The sequence below is a fragment of the Muscardinus avellanarius genome (assembly GCF_963383645.1).
Source record: "Muscardinus avellanarius genome assembly, chromosome: 3".
NCBI classification, from domain to species: domain Eukaryota; kingdom Metazoa; phylum Chordata; class Mammalia; order Rodentia; family Gliridae; genus Muscardinus; species Muscardinus avellanarius.
Genome location: NC_137788.1, coordinates 145,453,520 through 145,470,087, shown reverse-complemented (window position 1 = coordinate 145,470,087; position 16,568 = coordinate 145,453,520). Strand labels below are relative to the sequence as shown.

Here is a 16,568-nt window from a genome sequence, read left to right as displayed (position 1 = left end):
GTAGAAGTCATGTACCTCATTCTGGCCAGTGAGTTGGGAGCTACATGTGCCACCTCCCGTGGGCAGTGGGAGGCTCCTGTAGACCCTCCTGCCCCTCGGCAATTCACTTAGATGCTATGTGTTGCCACGCAGAGCCACAGATCCCAAAATACTTGGTCCACTGAACAACCCCAAGGAGGACAACTGCCCTGGGAACTTATCCAACCTGTGCCAGATCCAATGTGAACAAGAAATTATGGGTTAAACCTCGAAGTCTTTTGCTATTTGTTACTGCAGTGTAAACCTAGTCTATGTTGGCAGAGACGTGTGGAGCACAGAGGGAAGTGAAATTGGCCCAAGGTGAGTGGGTGGGTGAGTGGAAGGCAGGGAGTCAACGATGTGTGCTATGCCATGGGCTTCCACACTTCATCCGAAGAGCAGTGGGTTACTGAGTACAACATTCGACAGAGCAGTGACATGATCCAGTCTGCTCTCAGGAATGATTACTCTGGCTTTATCGCTAGTAATCTAAGCAAGACTTCATGATGGCCTAACCTGGGGTAGTGGCCGTAGGGATAGAAGATGGGTAGATCTGAGAGTTAGTGGAGAGGCAGGATGGATAAGATGTGGTGGATGATTTAGAAGCAAGGTATCAAGGACAGGCAATCTGATTTATTTTATCTTTTTTTTTTTTTTAATGTGGTACCAGGGACAAAACCCAGGGGCATGCTACCTTGAATGCTCTATTTTATTCTTTATTTTGAAACAGGGTCTCAAAGTTGCTGAGGGCCTTATTAAGTATGTGAAGCTGGCTGTGAGCTTGTGATCTTCCTGTCTCAGCCTCACAAGAACTGGGATTTCAAGTGTGAGCCACCATGCCTAGTGGCTCCTGATGTGTGACGTGGGTAGTGGGGGGTGTCACTTACAAAGGCTCAGAGGAGAAGAGGAGGTATGTTAGGTGGAAGAGGTGACACAGACAGGGGTGTTGCTTCATTGTTTGCTTAGTTGTTTTAGTGGGGAAGGAAGGAAGGAAGGAAGGAAGGAAGGAAGGAAGGAAGGAAGTTTTGATCAGCTCTGTTCTCCTGCTCTTTCACTGTGAACCTAGCTTGAAAGATGCATGCAGAAGCCCCAGATTCCCCAAGGCAAGTTTGAAATTCAATCCAAGCCTGGGTCTCTGGTTAACCATCAAAGTAAGACTGGGACTCGCTTCGCATTTCCCATGAAATTGCTAAATGCTGTTTCATTAAATGTGTTCCAGAATAGCGTATTATTATTTGTTGTTTTTTAAAGACTAAGAAGAAATCAAAAGACTTTATGAAACAGGCATCCCCAGATTCATTTATGGGGCCAGGAAATTAAGAACAAAGTGTCCAGTGTTCTGCAAAACCTAAATAAAGAAAATGGAAAATAAATTCTAAAAACCGATACTGACATGAAATTGCAGGTCAGACAGAGACTTCTGATCCCACAAGATGATTTGACTCAGGCCATTCCCCATGGAAATTACCAAATGGATAGGATGGAGAATTCTATTTTAATGCTGGAAACTGGGAAAGAGAACCAGCCACATGACTGAAGCTGGAGGTTGGTGAGATCCAGGAGCAGCCACTGCCTTGGTAATCGTGGCTATGTAGGGGAGAAGAGAGCAGTGGACCGGGAGTGTCTTTTCTTGACTATCCCACACAAGTGAGGAGATCACTTTGGAAATAAATGTGACGAGTATAAAAGACAAGACAGTAAGTGATATAAATTTGTAGCCGATCATGGTGGCACACGCTCGTAATCCCAGCATTCAGGAGGCTGAGACAGGAGGATCGCAGTTGAGGACATCCCTAGCTACTTAGTGAGGCCCTTTGCAACTCGGTGAAACCCTGTTTCAAAATAAAGAATAAGACATAGGGCTGGGGGTGTAGGTTTGAGGTAGAAAGCCCCTGGGTTGCATCCCCAGTACTGCACATAAATAAAAAAATAAAAAATAAAAATAAATAAAATAAATAAAAATAAATAAAAAAATTAAATAGGTAAGTTTGCAATATTTCTTTTCTCCTTTGCCTTCAAAAATAGGATTTAAGCTGGGCATGATGGTGCATGCCTGTAATCCCAATAGTTGGGAGGCTGAGACAGGAGGATTGCAGGTTTGAGTATAGTCTCAGCAACTCAGCAAATTTAGTGAGACTCTCAGCAACCCAGCAAGGCCCTGTTTCAAAATCAAAAAATAAAAATAAATGGGGGTATAGCTCAGAGGTAGAATGCCCTTGGGTTCAGTTCCCAATACAAAAAATATTATTTTAAAACATGTGTTAAACTTTTTTCCTAGATTTACCTCCCAGCTGCTTATATTATCTATTCATTATTTATTTTGTATATTGTATCCAAGGCAGAGAATACATGATAATTATCTTTTTGCCTCTTTTGAGACAAGTTTTTGCTATGTTTCACAGGCTGGTCTCCAACTCCTGGACTCAAGTGATCCTCCTGCCTCAGCCTCCTGAGTAGCTGGAATTACAAGTGTGCATCACCATGCCCAGCTAGATTATATTATTTTAACACATATACTTTTTTTTTTTTTTTGGTGGTACTGGGGTTCCTGGATACCCTTCTATCTTCGAGCTGTGCTCCCAGACCCATTTTTTAAAAATATTTTTATTTGGAAACAGGGTCTCTTAAGCCAGCGAGGCTAGCTTCGAACCTGCGCGATCCTCTTTTCTCTGCCTCCCAAGCGCGGGGATTACAAGCATGCGTCACTATGCCCAGCTTAATACACATACTTTTGAGATCAGGGAGTTATTTTATACTGGAGAACATAGAGAAGGAGATTGCATTTTAGATTGTTTTTTGTGGTATTGAGGATTTTGAAACAAGATCTCACTAAGTTACAGAGAGCATCACTAAGTAGATGAGGCTGGCTGTGAACCTGTGATCCTCCTGTCTCTGCCTCCCAAGCGCGGGCATTACAAGTGTGTGCCACCACGCCCGGCGTTTTAGAATCTATTTTTCCAGTAAGCTCCGGTGCTTGTGTTTAAACTTTAAACCTCATTTGGAATTTTACTTTCCCCAAGGGACCTGAAATACCCCCAAGACTGAATTAGCTGCTGTTGTCCAGCTGCGTGTGTCCATAGCTCCCTGCTCTCACACCTCTGGGAATCTGTGTCACGCTGCATTGGGTTCACTTCTGCACACAGCTGCTGTGTCTTGTCACACCGCTGTGCTCCCAAGGCTCTGCAAACACCTGCGCAGATGTACCATGCATGGGTACATACTGCACTCAACTGCATCCACTGATCAGATGTGAATGTGGGTCTGATGGGAGGGTCTGGTTCTTCACGCTCATCCACAGAACGTTTTCGCCCGGAGTCTAGGTAAAGAAGGGAGAAAAATCCATAGCTGGCCATCAGAGTCCTCTCAGAGTTAATGTGCGTTGCAAAACCTAATGCATAGAAATGCTTTGGTTAAACTTCTACTTGAAAAAGGACTTTTCAAGTGTTCCTTTGAGGTGCTTCCAACCCAAATATTGCCAAGCTAAGGGTGTAAGGACGTGCAGGGAGGCAGACTAAACAGGCAGCTCATTCTGTGGCACCGAGTTAGGGGAAGGCAGGACAGCCCAGGAGAGAGTGCCCTCTGCGCAACCCTCCTGGACGGCCAGCGGGAACCTAGTGCTCGCACTTTGAAACGACACAGCGTGCGGCACTTAGAGCAGGTCAGCTTCTACCTCTGCCCCATTCCCTTAAATTAGTCAATCTTTGGAATAAAATGGGGTTTTGGAGTTGACAGAGAGGATCTGCTAGATATGAGGAAGTTTGGCAGAAAGTGAAGGGTAGGAATTTTTTCCTTTCTTTTTCTTTTTCCCCTCTGTCTTCCCTCCCCTTCTTCTTCCCTTCCTTCTTTTTGGGGGATACTGGGGATTGAACCTGGGGGCTTTCAACTTCCAAGCTATACCCCTAACCCCCTTTTTTTTTTTTTGGTGGTACTGGGGTTCTTGGAAGCCCTTCTACCTCCGGGCTACACTCCCAGACCTATTTTATATTTTTTATTTGGAAACAGGGTCTCTTAAGCCAGCGAGGCTGGCTCCGAACCAGCGCGCTCCTCCTGTCTCCCCCTCCCAAGTGCGGGGATTACAAGCGTGCGCCACCACGCCCGGCTCCCCTAACCCTTTTTATTTTTATTTTGTAATAGGATCTTGCTGAGTTGCTGAAGGCCTCACTTTGTTGCTGAGGCCGGCCTGGAACCTGCGATCCTCCAGTCTCAGCCTCCCAAGCACTCAGATTACAGCCCAGAGCCACCATGTCTGGCCGAGAGAAGGGTAACTGTTTAGAGGAATATTTACCACTTGATGAGAGTTTTCCTTTTCTTAAGTTTAACCCTTTTCTTTTTTCTTTCTTTCTTTTTTTTTTTTTTTTGGTGGTACTGGGGTTCCTGGAAGCCCTCCTTCCTCCGGGCTACACTCCCAGACCTATTTTATATTTTTGAAACAGGGTCTCTTACGCCAGCACGGCTGGCTTCGAACCTGCGCGATCCTCCTGTCTCCGCCTCCCAAGCGCGGGGATTACAAGCGTGCGCCACCACGCCCGGCAAGTTTAACCCTTTTCTGAGTGAATGTTTTTTTTTTTTTTCTAAAACACAGGCTATACTTCGTACAATCATAAAAAGCATCTAATGCTTTTTTTTTTTTTTTTTTTGGTGGTACTGGGGTTCCTGGAAGCCCTTCTACCTCTGGGCTACACTCCCAGACCTATTTTTACATTTTTATTTGGAAACAGGGTCTCCTAAGCCAGCGCGCGTGGCTGGCTTCGAACCTGCACGATCCTCCTGTCTCTGCCTCCCAAGCGCGGGGATTACAAGCGTGCGCCACCACGCCCGGCTGCATCTAATGTATTTTATGAAACGAATTTCTGCACAAAAAAAGGGCCCTCTTCTGGTCAGTCAGAAAACCATATGTGCTGGGTGGACACATTTTCCATGCAGGGCTTGGGATGAGTCCTGAAAATCCTTGAGTGCTGAGTATGTATTGTCCAGAGGCCCTTTTCTAAGCAGGCACACCTGTACCCTGGCAGAGCAGGGTGCAGTGGCCAAGGAATCACACCCAATGCCTCCCTGGAAGGAGGGTCCTTGGATATAGGAACCATCTAGGAAGCTACACTGTCACCCAGCTCTGGGGAGACGACTAGCTGCCTAAGGGTGATACAGCCTGGTTCTGATGCTTTAAGTCAGGGAAGGTCTAAGGTATTTCTGTTCGAGGGTCCCCACGGATCTCATGGCCCAAGCCACAGGCCTCCTCTGTCCCTTCTCTCTCCTGCCTCCCAAACTCCATTACAGGTTTTCTGAGGAGTATTCCCTTGGCAATCTTATTCCCTGAAAGCACCCGGCCATCTGGTACCCTGGTCTGTTACCCCTGAGGACCTTGGCTGCGAGTATATCTCTCTAGATTGACTGCGGTCAGTGGTACCTGCTACAGGATTGGCCTCCAGGTCCTTGTATCCTCTGAGCCTTCAGCACAGTCTTCCCAGGACTACGTCACAGCCCTGCCAGCACAAAGAATGACTCTGTATCAAGAACAAATCGTGGCTGATGCCCTGAATTCCTATTCCCTCTCTCTCAGAGTAAAGCACGTCCATAGCACTCACCATCACCAACAGTTACTTCCCCTCTCCTCTCTGTGCACCTCCCATCTGAAGCTCTGCTCGGCTTATCTGGTTGGATCTGATAGGCCCTAAAACTCATGCAGGAATAAGCAGCCCCCCGAGGCTGGCAGTAAAAACCAGAGGAGATGGATTTTAGTGGGGAAATGGGACCTGGTTTCCTACACCTCTCAGAGTCCAAATGTCTGGTCATGTTCTCTAGTGGCAAGAGTCCTCCTGGGGGACCTGCCAGGAGCTGGGCAGGAAGGGGCCTGACTCCTCTGCAGAGACAGATTAGTTAGGCAGCTACACCCAAAAGTCTAATCACCCAATTTCTTGGGTATTCCTTAATTCCTGTTCTTCCCACTCCCCAGTCTTTCTCCATCCCATGTCCTTGGCAGTGTCTTGCTTAAACCTTTGGGCCAGGAGGGTGAAGAGGGAGTGCGTTATGAGGCAGGGCTTCACTTCCATGCAGGCAGAATGGTAAAGGAAAGTACTAGTGGGCGGTGAGGCCACAGGTCTGGGGGACAATTGTGCGGCCTGGCCCACCCCTCAGGAGGGTCTGGGCTCTGAGGCTTTTTCCTCTCCCACTTCCTAGGACCGTGGGCACTCAGCCACAGATGTAGGATTGACCTGCCAGGGTTAACAGGAAGGCGGCACCTCTGTGGGGCCTGGCAGTGTTTCTCCTCTGACCACCTGCTCTCTGCAGAGGCAGTCTGGTGCTAGGTAGAACCTGCTGGCGAGAAAGGTGGCCCTCTGGCCCCTGTGCACAGTGTGGGACACTCCCCGGAGCCTGGCTTAGGATCAGAACCGTCCAGGGGAAAATGAGGCAGGAAGCAGTGCCGAGACATTACTGCCTCCGAGCAGAGCCCCGGCGGCAGAGGTGTGCCCTGTGCCCTCCTGAGCGGCGGTCGCCGGGAACTCAGCCCGTGCAGCTGCCACTCCACAAGCAGACTCTTTGATTTCTCTGTTGCATCTTGAATATTCATGTGCATTTTGCAACCGCCTCCATGGCACGTCATGGCTGTTTTTAAACTACCAGCGATCTGAGCGGTGGTATGGCTCTCCTCGTTGCTAAGAACATGTGGCTTTGAAATCTTGCTACTTCAGTTTTCTCATTTGCAAAAATGGGAATAAAATAATATTTACCCCAGTGGTTGTTGTGTGGACTAAATGAATTAATACACGTTCAGGGTTGGCACCATCCCTGGCACATCCTAAACATTTTGCCATGTTAAGGAGTACATACCACCCCTCCTCCTCATTTGCAGCGTCCTTATTTTTGAAATCACCCAACTGTAGCCCTAGAATCAATACTTGTAGCACTTTCAAAGTCATTTTTCAGCTGAGGTCTAAGGGTCCAAGGAGGCCAGGCTCTGCCTTCTTGTTTAAGCATCTTTTTTTTTTTTTTTTTGGAACTGGGGATTGAACCTGGATGTGTTCTACATCCAAGTTATACCCCCCCGACCCATTTTATTTATTTATTTTTTAAATTGAAATAGGTTCTCACTAAGTTGATGAGGGTCTTGCTAAATTGGTGAGACTAACTCCAAACCTACGATCCTCTTGTCCGAGCCTCCCAGGTCCTGGCATTACAGGCGTGGGTCACCATGCCCGTCTAGCTGAAAAGCTTTTATACTGTGCATAAGCATCATGAAAGGTCTCTATTGTCATGCTGCCACACCGTCTTTTCTTTTTGCTGAAGATCTCACGGTGTAAAGCAGCCTGTGTGCAGTGAGTCTGTGCTGTGCTGTGCCTCCTGGAGCAAGTTCTTTGGGTGAGCTCAGCTGCAGGCAAGAGTTGAGCTGCGGACCTGAGCTCAGAATTAATAACTCCAAGACTCATATGCAATGAGGTGTGTTTACATAGGGACACGGGAAAAGTAAGGTGCTGTGTTGATCAGTTGATTAAAATGCTGTGACCAGAGGTTTGGAGGAAGCTCACTGTTACTTCTGGGAGCAACAACTCATCACTCACAAACTCATTGCGCCCAAGACTTCAGGATGTAACTCTGATGAGCAAAGAGAATCACCTGTACGCAGGCGAGTCCGTTCTGGGTTAGCCCTGCCCTTCCCAAGCTCCATCACCTTGACCAGTCCTCTGCTCACTTTCTACGGGAAGCGAGCCACTGTATCTGCCCCTGGGCAGGTTTTGCGGCTCCTCCTCTTGGCCAGAAGCAGCCTTGGGAGTGAGCGAGGCAGGAGCAGGTCTGAGAGGCGGCAGCAAGAGGGGAAACTCCAGCAGTATCTGGAACGCTCAGACCACCCAGCAGGCAGAGAGTGGGACACCCAGAGTCCAGGAGGAGCAGACCTGGGGTCCCAGCCCTGGCTTCTCCGCTTACCGTGGGAAAGCTGCGTACCCGAAGGAGGTAAGACGCTAGGCTACTAACCAACCCAGGCCCCTGAAAGAAGCCGCAGAGCCAGCACCCTGGCGGCCTTCAAGGCCTTGACTGCCCGGTGGTACTTAGGCAGAGGGTAATCAATCGAATGGCAATCAATCCTGCGGACCTCAAATCCTCTGGCCCTTGGTTTATATCTCGGAGACGAAGCCAAAGCTCCCGTTTCCCTGGATTTCTCTTGGCGTCTGGACTTCCACAGGACATCTCACCCCAGCCTCAGCGCCTGGCGCACCCCCTCCCCGCCCCAAGTCCCAGGCCTGGTTGCGGCATCGCCCCGCAGCCCCGGAGTCCTGTTACCCACGCCCGCCCCGGACCTCCGGGCACCAGGTACCAGGCTGGGGAGGCGCCTGCCGGGTCGCCCGCGTCCAGCCCCTGGCCAGCGGCCGGGCGGGCTCTGCAGCGGGCACCGCGGGGGGCAGGGGCCGCGGTCTCGCTCAGGTCCTGCCCGGGCACGAGCCAGCGGCCCCGGGCAGCCGCGCGGGCTGGGCCCGGCTCTGCAGAACTGGCGCCCGGGCGGGGCGGCGCAGGCGGCGGGGCGAGGGGGCGACGCACCCGCGCTGGCCCGGGCAGGGCGGGCGGCCCCTTTCCCCAGCGCGCCTGCCGGCGTCGGCAATCCCGGCTCTTGGCACCGCGCCTGGCGGCCGGCCCAGGGCAGGAGCGGCTTCCAGGAAGCGGGCGGAGGAGCGTTCCAGCCTCGCCTCGCCGTGGCCGCGGGTCTGCGCCCCCAGCCCGGCCCGGCCCAGGCGCAGCGCCCGCGGGGCGGACGCGGGCGGCACTTGCCGGCGGCGCAGGTGGCGGGCGCCCTCGGGCTGGGCCAGCGCTGCGCTCCGCCGCCCCGAGGGGCGGGCCAGGCGGGGCGGCCCGACCAGCCCCGTTCGGCTTCGCGGCGGCCACTGCGGCGCCGCGGGCTGGAGGCCGGCGTCGGGGAAGGTCCGGGGCCGGATTCCGCACGAGGTGCAGCCGGGCGCGCTGCCCGCCTCTCCTGGGCGCTCGCCGAGCGCGCGGCCCCGGCGGCACGTCCCGACCTTCTGCGGCGCACGGTGGGTGCAGCGATCTGGGCGGAGGGCACCGCGCGGGGTCGAGGGGACGGGTCTCGGGTGGCCTCGCCCGCAGGGTCTGGGGGCTCGGGGCGCGGCGTGGGCGCGAGCCACGCGGCCTCGGGGGCGTCGAGGGCTGGACCGCTCTCGGGACGTGGGTACTTGGGACGGGCGCACTCCGTGGGGGTCCCGGGAGGTTTGGGGAGACCCCTTCGGGGCGCCGCGGGTCAAGGGGCGCTCGCGATCATGGGGGGCTGCACAGGGGTGGGGTTCTTCGGGGTTGGCGGCTCTAGGTTGACCGCGCGTGGACCGCAGCGGGGCCCCTCGAGCGCCCGAAGGTCCAGGCGGTTGGAAGCTGGGTCTCCCCGGGCGCTCGGAGCGCACAGGGCGGAGGCCAGGCGCGCGCCGTGGAAAGGGCGTGGGGTGCTCGGGACCCGGCGGGGACGCCCGTGCCAGGCCGCCTGCAGTCGCGGGCGTGTGCGCTAGGAAGGCTGGTGGTGCGAGGGGTCCAGGGAGCTGCAGTCCCAGGACCCAGCACTTGCCGCCTCCCGGCAGCCCAGCCGCCGCCTCAGGTCGGAAACAGCAGCGCATTTGCGGATCGCATTAGACCAGGCCCTTAATGCTCTCTCCAGATGGAGAGACGCCACCGACCCGCCCCCGGACACCGGCTCCGCCAAGGCGCCCGCGAGGCGAAGCGAGAGTCGAGTGTGACCTCGGCTTTTCCAGTCTGGGCTCATGCTGATTTCCCTGTAAAGTGACAGGAAAACTCAGGGGGAAAGCCCCCGCTGCCCTCCAGGTCCCAGGTAGCCTCTGCTGGTTCGCCCTTGCCTTCTTCTGGGACATTGTGCTAGGCTTGCTCCAGACTGTGCCTTCCAAGCCTCCGTCAAGGGCCCCAGAGGCTCTGGGTGTCTACTGGTGGGGAAATCCTTGAAGGACCCAAAGTCCTGTGTTCCAGTCCTAGAATGCCACCGTCCTGCCGTGTGACCTTAGGCAGGTCCCTCTCCTCTCTGGGCTGGTTGAGTTGGTCTTAGACTCATTTTTGTCTCAAGGAGCAAAAGCTGGCAGGTGTCCTCACCCCTGGCTCCGTGCTGGTTTCCTGAGTCACATGCCAGTAGCCACACCCTGGTGCCGGCAGATGGCCTGGGAGGTGGCTGGTGCAGGGTTGCTCTGGCTCCTGGAGGGCTGGAGGTTGACCACCGGAGGCATTCTAGCCCCCTCCTCACCTGGAGGAGGCAGCCCGAGATTGCCTGCACCCTGCAGACGGCAGCCCCATCCTGTACCAACACAAACTTGCCAAGACATCATCTGGCTCCAGGGTTCCTCCCTCTGGTTGGTTTCTTCTTAAGTCATGGGCTGAGCCGCTGGGGCCAGAGCTGTCTGGAAACCAACTCTTTCCTCTTTTGTAGGCTCCAAGTGAGACCCCTGGGGCACTAGACCCATGGCTTCCTGGAAGAGGCTCTGCTGGCTGCTCATATGGATGGTCTCCATGCACTCCACTCTCCAACAGGTAGGAGGGAGGGAAGGGCAACGGTGGGCATTCCTGGTTCCTGAGGAGTGTCATTCTAGACTACATAAGATGGGATATGATTAGTGTTAATCCTGTACCAGAGACCCTGACTTTCTCTCTTCCCTTCAGCCTATGGTATTTTCGGTTGACTAGCTGTAATGATAATCCCAATACCTTGAAGGTTCTCTCTGAATCCTGAGCAGAGCCCTGATACCACTGTGAATCACGCACCAGTGATGATTTGGCCCAGCCTGGACCCTGTCTGTTCCAACTAGCGTGGCTGGAGAATGGGCTGCTGGAGGCCAGGACACCATGCGTGGCAGAATCAGGCTCTCTCCCTCGCTCATCCAGAGTGCATATTCCGAATGTACTTCTGTGGACACACATCCCACATCCCACACATCTCTTTAGACTCTTGTTTCTTCCTACCAACCTGGGGGAAGGGTCAAGCTCATGTATTGCATCCTTACTTGCCTACTGAGCAGACCCAAGCAAAGAGAGAAGCTCAGAGGCCACAGGTGGAGACAGTGGCAGAGCCCGTGCTGTCTCTATTAAGAGCAGCCTTTGGTCGACTCAGCTGCGTCTTGCTAAGTGGGAATGCGAGTCCAGGATTGCCCGAGCCGCTTACTTTCCAAGATAGCTAGATCATCCAGCTTTCTTATTAAATCTCCTAGTATATAAAGCAATGAAAGCCAGACTAGTATGTTTTGCAGCCTGGATTCAGCCAAGAAGTGTGTGGCCCCAGAGCTAAGAACACAAGAGCACATTTCAGGCAGTATCGTCTCCCTGCTGACCCCAGGAAATGTCCTTTGTGATTAGAACAAGGTGACCCCTCCCTGAAGATGTAACTTCTCGGGCTCATGGCGTGGTGGCCTGTATACTCTTGGGGTCTATCCAAGGCCCTGGCACTTAAGGGCCTAGGTGTCTGCTGAGTAAGCATGTATGCATGAGTGGAGATACACTCTGGCATAAGCCAGGGTGACTTATCTGGCTTTCCTCTCTTGGACTCAGTGTCTCCCAGGTCTCTTCAGCTGCAATGTCCCGTGAATTCTGTGACTCACACAGGCCTGGCAAGGGAGGAGCATCTTCCCTATGTTCCCATGCTATAGATGCTCCCCCACAACCATAGTTTAAAGGCACCTTTTCTTCGAAGTATTTCCAGGGTGCCTTGAGGATTTATCTGGCTAGCAGGGTGTAGTCATTGGGGTAAAAGCTTGGAGACTTATTTTCTGTCCCATCAAAACATCTGAAACAGGCCATGAGAGCTTCAGAGATTTGGTCCTGGTTGAATAGGGCTGAGGCTTCAAGGCACCACGTTTCTTTTCGCCTCCTATCACCCTATAAAACTGCAGTGTGCTTTGAGGCAGTCTGTTGACCTTTGGCCAAGGGCAGAGTTTGCCCAGCTTGAATCACTCACTGACTGCTTTTGGGTTTTTCCATATCTGGGCCTTGGCGGTGCTATGTCTGTGTATTAAGGCAGTGTGCATAGAGGGCCATAAAAGGAGGCTTCAGGCTGGTGGTCCTCACCATCCGTACCGCAGGGTTCGAACCCAGTGCCACACCAGCATCCCTGCATCACATCTCAGTCCCACATCTGTGCATGTGTATGTTGGCAGTAATAATAGTACCCACCTCATAGAATTGTTTGGAGGAGTCAGTCTTTTGGGAAGTGGAAAAGAATTAAAAACAATGCTGTGTCTGGCATGTGGTAAGTTTGACTGTGAATGTCAGCTCTGGGGCTGCTAGTTAAGGCCCAAGTGGTGCCTGTATTTCTTCCATCCAGCTGTTGGGGGCACTCAAGAGGCATGGGCTTCTGAGAGGAGATGCAGGAGAGCTGGGTGATGGGGCCTGAGCTTCTCAGGAGATTCCTGTGGCTATAGCCAGAGCTGCCTCCCTGGATTTCCCCTGGGTTAAGCCTAGGCTTGACAGGAAGTCGCCTGTCTGAGGCATCTTGTGACTTTGGTGTTCAGATGGGGCATATGGTGTTAGGTCTTTCCTCGTTCCATGAGTGCTGCTCCCACGTGGCATGCGTCTTGAGTAGGAATGAGCTGTAAGGAGCATGAGATGTGCCAACTGCTAACAAAAATTAGATTTCCCTTATTCAGTCAGCTGAAACTTACACTGGAATTGGCTGGCCGCAGGTGGTTGTGATAGACCTCAGAACAAGGCACGAGGCTCAGTCTTTGCCTGTTGCTGGTGGAGCTTACTGTTCTCAGATTGCAGGAAAGGCTGCTTCCTCAGGCTCCTGGGTCCTGCAAGCTTCCCGTGGCTTCTGCCCTTTCCCCAGGGACCTCGATCTTCCCGCGTGTCCGGAAGCTGCTGTCCTATACCTCTCTTCCCGCCTGGGGTAATCCTGGGCCTTTAAGACTTTCTCCGGACACATTGAGGGTAAGCCTCATGTTGATAGCCCCCTGAGGTACAGTTTGCTTTTCTCTCTTTCCTTCCCTCCCGGGAGAGTAATAAATAGCCTCTTGTTTATGCTAATTGAATAGCCATAAGATAGATTCCTAGCTCTCTGGCATGTTCTTCTGGTTTCAACCTTGATCGTGTAGCTTGCTGTTATCTCTTTAAACCATTACACCAAGATTTTCCTCTGGGGAGGCACTGTGCTGCTGAGATCCCCTGACGAGTCTTGTCCCTCCTGCCACCCCCCCATACATACCTCCTGTGACTATGAGTGTCGAGGTCTCTTCTGAAAGATAATGTGGTCTTTGAGCACCCTCCTGCCAAGTTCACAGATGTTCATTGGAACAGGTTCCTCCAAGCGATGGCTTTGAAAAGCAGGAGACATTTAGATGAGGTGGCTCTGGGTGGCTTGTTGAAAGAACTGTTCTATAACGCTGGTGGCCTCAGGCAGGGAGAAGGATTTTGAGAATGTCAGAACATAACCTGTGAACCAAGCAGCCTCTGAGTTGGCTTAGACCCATCTTTGGGTCTTGTTAGCATGTATATATCAGGCAGAATGGATACCATGTTGTTTCTGATTATGGGGTGGGGGCTCTTGTGGTAGGCTGAATAATGCCCTCTAAGTATGCACATCTCCGTGATCCTGCAGAAGGTTGGTGGCAGGGTGGACCCATAGGCCATGTGGTTTGGGTAGCTGCCCTCCCAGATCATTATAATATAGGTGGGGCTGTGTGGTGGGCTGAATAAGTCCTCCAAGTAAGTACATCTCTTAATCCCTGGAACCCACAGATGTTCCTTCTGTGGCAAAAGGGGATTTGCAGATGTGATTAAGGATCTTGAGGTTGGGGAGATTATCCTGGATCATACAAGCACAACAATTCTTATGAGAAGGTCACAGGTCAAGGTAGAGGAAGCAGGAGATGCTTTCCTGGAAACCAGGTTCTGGAGCAATGCAGCCGGGAGCCAAGGAGTGCCAGCAGCACCCAGAGGTCAGAGAGGTAAGGGGAAAGTACTCCTCTGGGGTCTTCAGAAGCAACTGGCCCTGATCATACCCTGATTTTAGTTCTGTAACAGCTCATTTTGGATTTCTGACCTCAAGAACTATGAAATCAACTTGTCTTAAGATACTACAGCTGTAGTGACTTGTTATAGCAGCAAGAGGAAGCTAACACAGAATGTCAGGAGTGGACTTGAAATCCTGACCTCTCCCCGCTGCCTGCAGACGTCCCTTCTCTGTTCCTAATAACCCAGATGCAGGGCTTCCTGAATGCTGGCAGCCCAGGCCAAGCCTCTTTCCACAGAAGTCTCACCGTTCAGGTTGCCTCAGTTACCCATGGTGTTTCCATCACCTTTCACCATGCCAGTCAGGGTAGAGAGGACAGGGACCCAGGCAGGTCTCCCCAAACCAGAGATTGTGCTCTAAGAGATGATCAGCTCACAGCGGCCCTGACTCAGACATGGCACACAGTTCTCTGGGTTCAGCCTGGACTTGGCCGACCTTGGTAAGTCATAGCCAGGCTATCTCTGAGCATCTCCCCATCTCAAGCTCTCTAGGAGCTTTGAGGCTCTCTGAAAGATGCATTTGGTGAGTAGTCTCAGTTCAGTGGGGTGCAAATGTACCAGTCCCGCGTGCCTTGTCAAATTCCCTTTTCCCATTCCTTAGTGAAATCTTTGAAAGATTTACTTTACTTTATTAAAAGCCCAGTTCAACTTAATATTGCGGTACCCAGCTTGATTTAAATCTCATTTCCCTTCCCTCTAGGCCAGGCTTGATGCACAGCTCTGGGTATCTGAAGTGAGCTACTCTGTTTTCTGCCGTGGAAGGGTGTGGGTGGGTGGGGCTGCTTCTGAAATACTTCTTCCTCGAATTTTTTTTTGGATTGAGCTTTTCTGGAATGGGAAACAAGGCAAGGGGATGGGAGGAGAGCAAACAGCTCTTCACCTACGTGGATGCCAGCCCTGGTGCTGTTTCTCCCTGACCACTCTGTGGTCTTGGTAGCAGGTGCAGGTTCTCCAGAGCATCCGTGGGACCTTTCCTGCATCCAGTGTCCAGTGCGAGCTTGCCACTTGCTGCTGGGGCCCTCTCACCTAGCAGGCAGCCTTGGCGAGCAGTACGGGCAGGCAGACCCTTTAAGGCCAGTGCCTTTGGGTGGTATCCCCTTGACCTTTGATGGGCCTCACTCTCTGGAAGGCTGGACGTTCCTCCTCTCTTCTCTCTGTTGCCTAAGCTTTTTTCAGTTCTTTCCTCACCCTGGTAAGTCCAGGCTCAGACCAGCAGATCTACTGCTCAAGCCCATGCCCATCTGGGAAGTGGATTGCCGGTCTCTACTTGCAAACATTCCTGATCTCTTGAGCGTTTCTCTTTTCCTCCATCTTCCTTTATAATGCCTGTGTTCCACTGTACTTCAAGACATCATTTTTACTGAACACTTGGGGTGTGTTTAGTATTAGCCACCTGTAATGAACATCGGATGCCCACGTCTTTGCTCACTTATTTGAATATTTTCTTAGAATAGTTCTTTCTCAGTGGAAAGTATTCACTAGCTGTGTAATTCAGTACACCCTGTGGCCCTCCCTTCTCTTCCCTGTGTTTAAGTTCTGGTAGTTTTTCCAGCAGTCTAAGTTTTATGTCCTGAATGAACTTCCCATGTGACCTTGTTCCCTAGGGGGATTTTGTATAAATATTCCAATCTGTGTTGATATCAGTGACCAAAACTCATCCTGGATGCAGACTCCACTTAATTACTAGGTTGTACCCAAGCCCCAGCAGGTGGAGCTGCTGGCCAGACCCAGTGAGGTCCAGCGTGGCATCTGTGACCCCTGCACTCCTCTTCCTCTTTCTACCTCTGCCCATCCCCAAAGCTCCGCCCTTTGCCCCCTCTGTCCCTGCACATGCTCTCCCAGGTAGCCTCAGTCACTCCAGGAGCCTGACTTTGTCACATGGGCTCCCAGGCTTCCTCATGATGGAGCTTTTCAAGTGGAAGCTTTAGATATTCTCTCCAAATAGGATTATAGATACACCAAAATGCTGCCTAATAGTTAGCATTACCAGTTAAATGTAAACATTGAAAATAAAATGCAGTCTCAACAACCCTGTTTTAGTATTTCTTTTTTGAATCCAAGAGCTCCTCCACAATGAAAGGGCCAAGTATCTCTGAGCGCCTGTCGGCCTCTTCTATTGGTATATTGATGGGCCACCGCGCACCTCCCTGGAACATCTCCTGGCGGCCTCAAACATGGCTCTTCCCAAGCAGAGTCCTAACCTCTTGTCCTGCTGGCTCCATCAGCTAGTCATTTGAGCCAGAGCCCTGGTCACCCCAGATACTGCCTGCCTTCTCCATCATCCTTGCCCTGTACCCATGTGCTCCCCAATTCCTATCTGCTCCATCTCAGAAATGCCTCTCCAGTCTGTTTCCTCCTTTTAGTTTCCATTGACACTGCATATTTGAAGAGCAGGGCACCTGGCGGCCGCGGGAGGAGATATGGACGATGGGGAGAATTCGTGCATGCCCTGGGGAAGACCGTAAAGGGCACACCAAGGACTTTCTTCAGTCGGCAGCATGATGTCCTGTGAGTGTTGGTCAGGAGGTGACTGGACAGACTCTCAGGACTCCACTGGGTTACTG

General features: G+C 52.1%; 1 protein-coding gene across 1 annotated transcript in view; it reads left to right on the top strand.

Moving 5' to 3' along the window:
• Positions 1–16,568, top strand: part of LOC308260840 (endophilin-A3) — a gene marked incomplete at both ends in the record, with an annotated part of 376,419 nt that overhangs the window by 103,929 nt on the left and 255,922 nt on the right. Inside the window, one exon of the mRNA XM_080692395.1 lies at positions 10,464–10,536. Within this exon, the coding sequence (XP_080548521.1) occupies positions 10,464–10,536 (73 nt within the window). The remainder of the gene's footprint in view (positions 1–10,463; positions 10,537–16,568) is intronic.